General features: G+C 44.8%; 1 protein-coding gene across 3 annotated transcripts in view; it reads left to right on the top strand.

The window, feature by feature from the left end:
- CDK4 (cyclin dependent kinase 4) overlaps positions 1-12,037 on the top strand; it is a 735,471-nt gene that overhangs the window by 273,416 nt on the left and 450,018 nt on the right. For all 3 annotated transcript variants that reach the window (XM_069653350.1, XM_069653351.1, XM_069653352.1), the window contains one exon: positions 1,584-1,719. In XM_069653350.1, coding sequence (XP_069509451.1) covers positions 1,584-1,719 — 136 coding nt within the window. The remainder of the gene's footprint in view (positions 1-1,583; positions 1,720-12,037) is intronic.

Genomic DNA, 12,037 nt, shown 5'->3' with positions numbered 1-12,037 from the left:
AAAGACACTAGCATTAGTACATTAATGCATGGACACAAGGAGAAACTCTTATCAAAAAAACTTTCCTGGAAGCCAAGCAAGTTTGGTTCTCACCAATCCGAAAATCCAGTGAAGTAACTGGATACCAACGCGCCCCTGCATCAGAAGCAGGATGGAGAGCTCGTCCTTCCAGACCCTAAGGTGAGACGCTATGAGGAATCACAGAAGGGTTTCGAGGAGGGCGAGAGGGTAAAGTGGGAGGCCGATTGCATTACCCCGCAGACAGTTAATCCCCTATTTTCGCCTACAGAAGGATACTTCTGCGAGCCAGGCAAGCCAGATTTGGGGGCCCGGTCCAGTCCGTCTTCCGAACCCTGCGCATCACCTTAGAAGAGGTCACAGCAGCGCGAACCAGGCCAGCGCCTCCGTGGGAGTCAGGTGAGCGTTACAGAACTGCCCTTCAACACTATAGTGCATTCTACTCGAGGCACTGGGGCTCCCATAGCATTCATTGCAAATGTTCCCCATTTGCAAAGCGGCAACCTGTAGTTCTGTACACACCTTTACAAAACACTATTGCCTAGACGCTCATTCTAGGTCCGATTATCAGGTGGGAGAAGCAGTACTAAGACATCTTTTCACTACTGTTCCTTCTCATAACCCATCTGCAACTCCGGGTACTGCTCGCTAGTCTATGCACAGCATGTGATTCTAAGCAGATTAACAAGCATCAGAAGACCTGCATTACTTACTGTAAAAGCATTTCTGATGATTGTATCTGCTTAGATTCACATGCGCCCACCCTTCCTCCCCGCTCGGATGGAAGGAACATAGACGTCTTACTACTGTCTCTCTTTTCTGTACTCACTCACGATAGTCATAAGGCTCCCTCACGGCAGAAAATACAATCGGAGGGACCTCAACTCGTGAGGGATTTGGGGTACACTACAAATCACGTAGGGATAGTGTTACAGGTACGCCCATGTCTACGGCCCCTTTTGCATCTCTAAAGACGAGATGCAATACTCTGCGGTTACCACTGGATGTCAGACTATATGCACAGCATGTGAATCTTAAGCAGATACAATCATCAGAAATGGTTTTACGGTAAGTAATGCATGTCTTGCTTACTGATGACCAAGCTTTAGAACAACTTCCTGATCTAGGGAAAGACACTGACTGTGCTAGTTATCGTAAACTATTAACTGTGTGCGCTTTGTGGGAATGCATGGGTGGATGTGGTGTAGTTTGTCAATGGGCTTGATTGAGACTTTATTTCAAAAGCATGTGTTTTTTTTTATCATCAATGCTACAATTGTTTTGCCTGATTTCATATGAATTTCAGCATAGAAGCAGTTTGTGTAGTATTAGTAAGGATTAGCACCTTAAAGGCCTAAGGCAACCTCAAATTCTCACCAATACCTGTGGACTTTCAAACAAAATGAGATATTTTGTTCCAGCAGCCTAGCACAACATTGCTAGGACATCCCCTCATGGATGGACATAATATAGCTTGTAAGGGTTGTGTACCTGTAAGAGATGCAAACAACCTTGCTTTATTGTACCAGATAAAGACTTCAAGTGAGCTTTCGTTGTCTCCCCAGGTTAATGGATGTTTGTGCCACTGCCCGGACAGATCGTGAAACAAAGGTGACCTTGGTGTTTGAGCACGTGGATCAGGACCTGAAGACTTACCTGGACAAAGCACCGTCTCCAGGATTGCCTCAAGATACAATTAAGGTAGTCGGTTTATTAATGTTCTGGGGAAATTGCGTAAAACCCATCAATACCGACATGGTACTCTGTACAGAGTATAGAATTGGTGTGATGACCAAGCCAAAACTTGAATAGTGAAGATACCCTATTCCGCCCTGCTCTGACCATCTTATAATGCGCGAATTACTTCCTATCTTTTGACTAAAACTCAGAGGTCTTCAAAATGGACTAAATACTGGAATGAAGAGCACTGTGGACATGTGGATGTTTACATATGCATTATGTATTTGCATCCATGCTGTGGTGGGCTTGGGGTGTTTGTGCCAGCAACCTTCATACCATGTTTGTACATGCAGTAGATCAAAGTGGTATTAAACAAGTGGATGATTTGTTAAAACGTGAGCTAAACTTGCCACAAATTGCTCTACAATCCAACAGATTGGTTTCATGTTTACACCCTAGGGGTGTTTCACCACAGGGCTCAAACTCTAGAAGAGCTTTACAAGCCAGTGTTTTATATGCCAATGGCCATATCATTGCAGTTCAATTTGAGCACAATGGTGTGCCCAACCCTACAGATAAAGGGGTGTGTCGGCCACGTTTACGCCCTAGAAATAGGCAAATACTCCTCGAAAATAAACATGGGGAGTAAAAATGCTCCCAACAAAAATAGGAAATGGACACGTGCCCCTTCTTTACATCCAAGCAGCTCCATGGATATGTTTGGACCAGCAGTGCATGTAGTAACTTAAGAAAAAACTATTCTTCCAGCTGCCTCATCAGAAGAAGTAAACCTGTAGCTTTGACTGTGCATGAATGCGCATGATTAACTAGGTGCAAAAAAATAATTACAAAACCATTTCCGTTTTCCAATAAAAACACATTTTTGGCTCACTTGTAAAATACTCTCATTAGGAATTTGACTTAAATTGTATTAATTACAAAATCATTTTACTCCAATCTTTAAAGAACCAGGGAGTAAAATGCTCCCTCTTACAAATTTTATCTGGAGCACTGGTTGTGCCTCTTGCTGATTACATGAATGTATTCTTTTGTTTCTTTTTTTTTAAGCATCATTTGGTTAGGCATAATGGAAGTGCACAATAATGTGATCTTTGTGATCACTGCGCTGCCGAAATGTGAAGGCTGAATACAAAAACCTGCTATGTGCAGTGATCACATAGATCATTTTTACCCGCATCCACATGCCCACATCCCCTTTCCCTCCCTGCTTTTTTTTCGGTGGCACACTTCTGTGGGTGACGCTGACTCCCCTCTGTCCCTGTCACCCCTTCCACTAATGTGGGTCGAACTGGTGCCGCAGGGTCTTTGTTTTGTTTCTTTTTCTTGTCCCGGGGAGACCCCCCGCATCCCCTGAGCCCATTACACTGAACAAGGAGAGCGGGGGACAGTCCCACAACCCTACTCCCTATATTCGGTGTAATGGGATGCAGGATTATTTTTGCTGCCGAATGCGCCAAAAACCTGCATTTGGCATTTTTGAATCTGCATTTTGTTTGCTGATACCCAATAGTACACTCATACTTTATTTATTGGGTATTTATAATGCGCCTAAGCAGCAAATGGTGTTTGAAGGCGCAGCAAGACAAAAGAGGGTGGGGGGCAGGGATGAAATAACAAACAGTCCTACTAGGCCTTGTGTCATTCGAATCGTGCAAGTGCAATAACAAGGAGTGGGGAGGAGGAAGTGCCAATCATAGGGGAATGCGCTAATGCCCAGGTGGGAAGGGAAGTGCAGGGCGCAAAAGTGTTGGGTCGAGGGGGATAGGAGAAGGGGAGGGGGAGGGGGGGGGAGAGGGCCACTGGGCTAGGCAAGTGCTAAGGTAGGCCAGGTGGACAAGTGTCAGTGGAATGCAAGGGTTGCAGGGAATGAAGGTCCACATGCTAAGGGCGGGGCTGGATCAGCGCAGAAGGGGTGTAGGCCCTGCCAGGATAGTACAGGGGGGGAGAGATTGGTAGGGCAAGTGAAGGTAGCGAGCAAGGGGGGGGTCATCGGGGGAGACCTCGGGTTTGGGGTGGACTAGGCGAGGAGGGCTTGGTGCCCTGTGTGGATCAGATGAAACCAGGAAGCCAGTCAAAATGCGGCAGAGGGGGACATTAGCAGGGGCATGGGAGAGGAAAGGAAAAATAGAAAAGGAGGGCCTTGAGAAGCTTCTGGGAACTTGAGGAGATCCGGCTCAAACCTCACTGTGCTTGGGAAAGCGTCTGAACTGCAGAGAATTGGAACTAGAGGACCAAAGGGCTCTAGCAGGAAGGTATTTCGGGTGACCGAGTTGAATTTAGCAGGTTCCCAGGCAGCCTTGTGGATGATGCAGAGGGTCTTCAACCTGATCCTTGCTAACAACCGGTACCCAGTGAAGAGATTTTAGGTTTGAAAAAATGCTGTCCTTGGCTTGAGGCCAAGGATAAGTCTTGCAGTCCTATTCTGAATTAGTTGAAGGGGGCAAAGGGAGGATTTGGGCAGATTGAGGAAGAGGCTGTTACAGTAATCATGCCTAGAGAGGGCCAGAGCTCTGCAGACATTGCGTTTCTGGGGGAAGGTGAGGAAAGGGAGAATGCCTCTGAGGATGTGCAGCTGAAAGTGGCCATTCTTAGCAATGTCTGTTCCGTGAGGAGAGAGAGTAGTCTAAGATGACACCACATTTTTTGCCTCACAAGAGGGAGTGGAGGGGGCCCATGAAGGACGGTCAGAGTCTGAGGCATGGAGGGAGTTGGGGTCCCAATGAGAAGGATCGCCGTCTTACTGGTATTAAGGCAGAGATCGTTGGCAGCACATTATGCCTGAATAGCAGTCTGTCGAATGAGAGACGAAGAGAAGGAAGTTGCGGGAAGCTTGATGGAAAGCTGCGTGTCGTCGGCATAACACTGGAGGTGAGGAGAGGAGGAGATCAAATGGGCTAGATGGGCAAGGTAGATGTTGAAGAGCCACGGTGAGAGGATAGAGCCTCGAGGGACGCCACAGGTGGAGTGTGATGGAGAGAAAAGGGCCCAGTTGAACCTGGGTTGGTTGGTCCGTGAGGAAGGAATACATGCTGTTATTTTCACTTCACAGCACGGCACACATTTTATGCTAAGTCACCCATTGTAAAACTGAAAAATAATTATCCATATACAAAATAATTCTTAATCTGTGCTCTTTATTTGTTTGTGTCTACCACAGAAGAAAGATGGCAAAGTTTGGGGAATGGGAAGAAGAGGGGGGGGGGGAAAGGCATCTGAACAGTTTTCATATTTAATCTCTCAAAGTAACCTAATTCTCCCAGTTTCCGATTGGCTCAGCGAGGCACCAGATGATCAATGCATCCATTATCAAATCTGCCGCAGCCAGAGTGTACTCTAACAAAACAGCATCCACCCTCGCTCCCCGACAGTCACTCTTAGCCATCGCCTCAGTTCAGCTTTTTTCCAAGGGCCCCATGGATACTAGAGTAAGGCACCTTCTCCCTGTTGTAGATTTCCCATCACCAAAATGTATAATGTATAATGCATACGTACAATCAAGGCAGAAATTAGTTTTCAGAAATTGATAAGCAGAGTTTGCTAATTAACATTTTTGATTAGCTAACAGACCCATTTGATTAGCAATGTTGTACTACTATTTGTACCCAAGACATGAAATGAGCAACAATACAGTAGTTCTGCGTACCGCTGAAATAAGACATTAGTTGGAGGAGCCAGGCCTTGCAAATGTTTTAAAATTCAGCTAGACCTGCAGGTTGGGTAACTTAGTTTCCCTATTCAACCTAAGAGAAATGCACTCGACACATAGCAATGGCGGACAACAAATTTAAAATGCGATTTTTATACAATGGTGCATCTCATGACAAATCCCCTTTGTTTGGCACACTGCTGCCACCCACAGGCCAGTCATGCACTGTGAAATTTTTGTTTGACATTTACTGCAAACAAAGTAAATGTTGCATACAAGTTTCAAACATCTCTTGCAAATGATACACACCCTTCATAAAATGTACTTGACTCTGCGAGTGGGCGCAAAGACTTTGCAAGCCACAGCTGAGTGTCTGTAAAATGTAAAAGGTTAGCTGCATGAATGGACACAAATAAATAGATATGATAAAAAGGCTCTGAAAACAGTTTGGCCAGCTGTCTCCTGCAGGTGCTAATATATAATGCAATCAGTCACATAGCAAAGTGAGCTCTGGAGGCTAACACAATGTTTGGTATTGCAATAGATCTGTAAATGTACAGATTGGATGGAACTATTGATCACTACTTTGCGTAAGCAACTAGTTCGCTTTGTTTATTATGTAAAAGGAAAGAAAGAGTAAGCAGGGTGGATTGCGTAGCAGGCAGAGAACTGGGCAAACTAGATGGAATATTGTAGTTTGTGGTCATCTCAATTTCAGGGTACCTGGTATAAAGCAACTGGGTGAGGAGGAGTATGGGTTCGCTCATAGGTTGAGCACCAGTTGCAAGATTATGTAACCTGCAGGTTACAGAACTAGGTTTGCCATCAAAAGCTTTTGATCATGTACATTTTCAAAAGTGTTCAGTCATCACTATTATGCATCTTCCATAACAAAATGAAATATAGCTGACACAAAGAAATTTAGATACACTAGCCTAAACTTTACTGTAAAGCATGGAGATGATGCAGTGTTTTATGGTATCAATACTCTAATTATGCATTATGTAACAACCTACATTTTAGGAATGGAATTGCATGACTGTCTTTTTAAAAAATTTATAAAGTTGACATATACTGGTCTTTGCCAGACAGGCTATAGAAAGCTTAATAAAAGTAGCATCCCAATTTATTTCTTGTTTGCAATTATAGAAAGACATTCTTGCCTAGCACTCCCACACATGGGAGATGATTACTGCTGCACTTTCTCTCCATTAGGACTTGAAGTGAACCGAGAAGAGGGTAAAGAGAGCACAGAGGGCAAGAGAGGACTGTAGGGCGAGCTGTGCTTTCATCGAAGAGGGCAACCTAAATAGCTATCTTTGCTACACAAGTGTCCATTTGATTAGCAAACTGACAGAATTGCACAGCATATTGCTATGTGACACTGCTTATTTTATGCCTTGAAAATGAATCCTCAGTCGCTCAAACTCTGTAGCGTGAACTTCAATCAGGTTGGTCCTTGGTAACTGCATCAAACAAAGGATCATCCGACCCCTGATTCAATGATCTCTGACTTTACAAATTGCATTCAAGGGCACCTGTGGCCTTTTGAGTGTGCTGTATGGCAACTAGGGCCCCTGTATGAACATCAAACTTCAATGTGTCTCCTTTGGATTGACACTCGTGTGCTCCTCTGGATCCCTGCCTTGTGGAAAAAGCCTTTAGTTGATGACTGCCTGCGTGTGCACTCCCTTTCCAGTCCTGTAGCAATGTTCTTTGAAACTGGTGTCAGATCTTTTTGACTTCCAAACGACTCTGAATACCAAAGGTTCTACAAGGATGCTCACTTTACAATATGACCAAAGTATACTTCCCCTCCTTCATCCCATGCAATCTCGAGACACAAAACCCATTGGCAATCTCCTTGAGCCACTGGATGGGGGTTGTATTTTGTCCCATGCTTAGCTCTTCCAATATGTAGTCCTCTTCTCCGCTTCCAGCATCAACCCCACCATTTCATTTTACATCTTTTTGTACCCCCTCACTAATAGCTTGCAACATTGGGGTCCTTGGCCAGTGACCTTAGACTCTTCAGTTTCATCTCGACGACAGCAGCAAGACTCCGCTTGAACATTAGAACAATCTGCCCACAGCTTCTCTCTATTTGTGTGCAGAGCAAATTGGACTACAGCGCTAGTCGTCTTTGCCTACCCCAATAATCTGTCCACCCCCCCCCCGCAAAACAAAGTCCTCAGCATATTACCTGTCCTATTTTCTACCTATCCAGATCTTCCCCATCTCTGCATACCGTAGCCATGCTGCCGTTGCAAAATTGCTGTTTATATTTCTGCTACTGTATAAATCATCCATGGTCCTGCCCACCTTCTCATTAACTGTATCTCATTGGACTGTCCCTCTCATCCTCTCTGCTCCTAGTATTTTCACAATCTTTCACCTGCCACCCTCTGTGCCTTTTCCCACTTTCACCCCTTTCCCTCTACTTGCCCCACTCCACTAGCACCTCCCCACCCCCCACCCCCAGCCTATTAAAGCCATCTCTTTAGTAGAACTCTTTAACAATTTTCAAACTCTGCATGCTGGTGCTGGAAGGAACCTCATCAAAGCTTCTGGCTCTCGATGTTTAAAAAATACTATGTTGCCCAGTTCCTATCCCTGGTATATTTACCAACTCATACCTAGATGTCACATCTAGGCATCACATCTAGACAGGATCATGATTAGCATGTACCACACTTAGATGGAATTCTTAACGTTAGCTTGTGTCGCATCTAGATAGAAATGTGAATGTTGGCATGCGCCACACTTGGATGAAACTGTGAATGATGGTAAGTGCAACACTTGATTGGAATCGTGATCACTAGCCTGCCTCACATCTAGACAGAATATTGAAAGTTAGCAACTATGGAATAGTGAATTATAGCAAACATCAGACATAGACATAACTGCAAGGACAGCAATGCCAACTAACCAATCCACTAACAATTTCATCCCTCTGCATACAAGTCTCAAACGCTAACCAATCACAACCACAAGCCTAAAACGCAGCAATCCGCACTAACTTCACTACACTGCAACAACAAAACAAACCCCACATAGACTTGCACAACAGCACACGACGACTACCGACTGTAAAACACCCCAAGCCCAGCCGACAGACCCACCAGGCTGAGGCTGCCATCAGCACATCACTGCTCTCTTGCACTTTTCCAGCTTATTCCCACTAACTCATCCCCCCCCTTTCAGAGCCGCCAAAACGCCAGGGGACCACTCCGGTGGTGATAGTGTGCGGCACAAATATCCTTTAACATTAACATTAACATACCCTTTCACCTGGTATAAGCCATTCAATTCAACAATGCTCTTATGTAAAGGGACCTTACCCCTAGGACTGCCAGTGCTCTGTTATGGCTTACTTAGGAAGTAATTTCTGTTACAAATGACACACTGCTTTTCAGTAAATAAAATTCAGGAAAGAAATGACTTGCCCTTTTAGATGCTACACAGGAGTGTTCTTGGGGCGTCACATCCACAGATCCAGTTCCATACATCCCTTCTCTGGTGAACACAGCATCCCCACAAAACACCCCCCCGGCAGCATGGCAGGCTTGCTGGATTTTCAGGGAGGCTGAGCACCCTTCATGCTAACTAGGGGGGGGCGGGTATTGGCACCTTCTGTGTGTGATGTATGCTGTGGTACCCCTGACCTCTGCAATTACTCCCATCCTGTTCCTGCAGCAGCTGAACAGTCCTCTTTCTGCTGCCATGCACAGCAGCCTTGTGGTATGTATGAGACCTAAAGGTTGATGCCCAATTGTGGAATGTGACTTGTGGAAATGATAAAGCTAGATTTCCACTGTCACATTTTCAGTTTGTTACTGCAGTTTGTTGTACTGATTTTGTTGGAGCCAGGAATGCACTGTTGCTCCCAGTGCTGTATCATGGGCGCTCAGGGGGATAGGAGGGTTGGGGAGGGAGCTCTTGTTCTTGCTCAGGGGGTGGACAGGACAGGAGGGGTTGGGAAGGAGCTCTTATTCTTGCAGCAGTTCGCCCCACTTTCCCGAGACATGTGCTATGTCCTGGTTGCCTGATGGTGTACTAAACTAATTTCTGCATAGCAAACCATTGTAAAGGGTAGTTATGCGCACGTATGCTACTGCAGACTCCGCCCTCAATGCTTTCTGCACTTAAACCTCATTCAGGCTACATCATATGGTGCGAGGGAAGGTGGAGCGGGGGTTAGACAGGAGGGAGACCACATATAGACCAGCATCATCACAATTGCTTCTTTTAAAAATGCCCAATTCAACTCAAAATATTTTTACAGAGAGCTTGACCAAACTGGGCATCTGATCTGAAGTAAAGCTCCATGGAGTAGGGTAGAAGTAGTAAACAGCTTGTCTGCTCCACATGTCACCTTGACCTCACATCTTGAGCATGGACCCTTTAAAGAGTTGCAATCTTGGCATCAGTGTAGCTTTCTTGGATATGGGGTCCCGCCCTCTGGGTATCTAAAACTGTAGTTACCTGTTTGACAGCTTAATCACTATCCTGCATCACAAGTGGCTGTCTGAAGACCTCATGTCTTTGTGACGTCCAGGTAGGACCTCAGAACCCTTCGAAGATCTTGATTGCTTAACAGCTTAGGCTGAAAGTTTTGGGGCAGAATCCCATTTTATAATCCCAGGAACCAGTTTAAGATCTCCAGTTTTTATGGTTTTAAAAGGCTTTGGAGCCAATACGGAAATAAAGTTGAGTTCAAACTGGATGTAGGTTTCTACAACAAATGTAAGTGGATCTCAAGAGATTTCAAAAGATTTTCTTTCTGCAATGATGAACCTTTCTCCCAGAATGTTTGTGCACCAATGGCTTAAATAATTTGTTAAAAATGGTTTAAAAAAATTCCACCTGGATCAGACGAGGCCAGGTGGGAAATGGATGAGAAAACATTGAGTAACAATTCATTCGTTTTATCAGTTTGTCAGGAGCTGGTTGACATCACGTAAGATACCCGGGTTTCTTATTGGGCCCTTTCTAGCAGCTTGAATATACAGGTTTCTCCTTTCATGAGGTAGTTAGGCAAGCTCTGACACTGCGGGGTAGAGGTAGAAGAGAGCAGTTCTTCCTGAGATGGAAGGCTATTCATTTTCCCTTTCTATCACCAACTCCCCAGCTCGGATAAGGAGGGATGGGCGCCCACAAATACCAACTAGTTTTTAAAAAAACAATGTGTCCAACTTGCGGACTTTTGCACGATGAGTCTCCAGATTTCTTGGAACTACACTACTATCATGAGTACGGAACAGTAGACCTAAAGAGGTTCAGCATTGCCATCAATATTAAAGGCTCTTCCAGAGGGGATCCCTATCCTTTCAAGAGGAACTGAGTGCACTTGATGATTTGTGTACATGCATTCAGGTAGCCCAGGCCCTGGAAGAGGATGAAGGCCACCACGTTGAGCTCCCACACGTGCAGATTATGGATCAATCTGCTTTGAGTTTTCTCATTGTCTTCTGAGCAGACTACCAAAAGTGTAAATTTTATGAGGGAAGAACTCCTTTTCACAATTAATTGCCGAGCTGTACAAAGGGCGTGAGAGGATATGTGTCTTTGTTGCCATGTAACATAACAATGAAATTGGCGGATCAATTAAACTTTGCCTATATTTATTTCCCCCACCGTTTTTGCCTTTCATTCCCCACCACTTTTTACATACTTCACCCATACTTACCATCTGTGTTAAGAAAAGGTGTAACAAATTTGACTAAATTGCATTTGGGAAATTGTCATTCGTCAAACATGAGCTATACCATTTTGGCCATTTGGATATACATTGTATAGTCTTGCTATGTGGTTAGAAAATGATTTCCACCTTTGGAATATTTAGAGTTCTAGTGTGGTGATCGCTGCACTATAGTTGAGTATCAAGTAGCATAGGAAACCCAAAAAATGAATTGATGGTATCTTTTGACTCGTTTGACAGATTTGGCTGAAATGTTTCTAACACAATTGTGCTTGCACCAACCCCTCGTCCTTCCCAGTTAAAAAAAAGTTGATTAATACAAAAAAATTGGTATTTTGCAGCTACAGTGTGAGGTGTTGGGTAACCTTTTGAGGCAACATGTCAAGTGGTGCAATATGGTCTTGGCCAGTGAGCACGAAGTGACTATTTATATGCACCTGCCTCTCTTGGGTGACTACTGATTGTGAGTCTTAAAATGACCCAGGGTGGTCCTTCAACTGTCCTCCAAGCAGTCGGTATTTTATGATATGAGGGTTTGGAGGCCCAAAGACCACCCCTCCCAGTAGAGTGGGCTCTTTGGTCTACCACAATCTTGACCTAGGGAAAGACTAGCTGCATTTCTGTGTGGTGCATCATGAGCCGAGCATGATGCCATCGGACCTGTGCTCCTTTTGAAACTACTGATCTGTCATGGAAGGGAATTGTTGCGAGTGGCCGGCGGGGCCAGCTCTCTACAGGGGTAGTAGAAGCCTATCCCAGTGGACAGCTACTGGAATGGCAAGAGGGAGGCATGTCTTATTTTGCTTGGCAGAAGTGTTGTCCAAGAGGAAACGCTTGGATCCCCTTTGTTTCTTCCTTTTCTGGCTTCTGGATGAGCTGTACTGATGATGCTTCCTCTTTGCACCTTTATGGATTGGCCCTTCAGTTGTAGAGGGGCACTGAAAAAACGTAATTTAAGGCTTCATAGATGC

Source organism: Ambystoma mexicanum, chromosome 3q (assembly GCF_040938575.1).
Source record: "Ambystoma mexicanum isolate Mex_15411 chromosome 3q, UKY_AmexF1_1, whole genome shotgun sequence".
Taxonomy (NCBI): domain Eukaryota; kingdom Metazoa; phylum Chordata; class Amphibia; order Caudata; family Ambystomatidae; genus Ambystoma; species Ambystoma mexicanum.
This window is presented reverse-complemented; position numbering and strand designations above follow the sequence as displayed.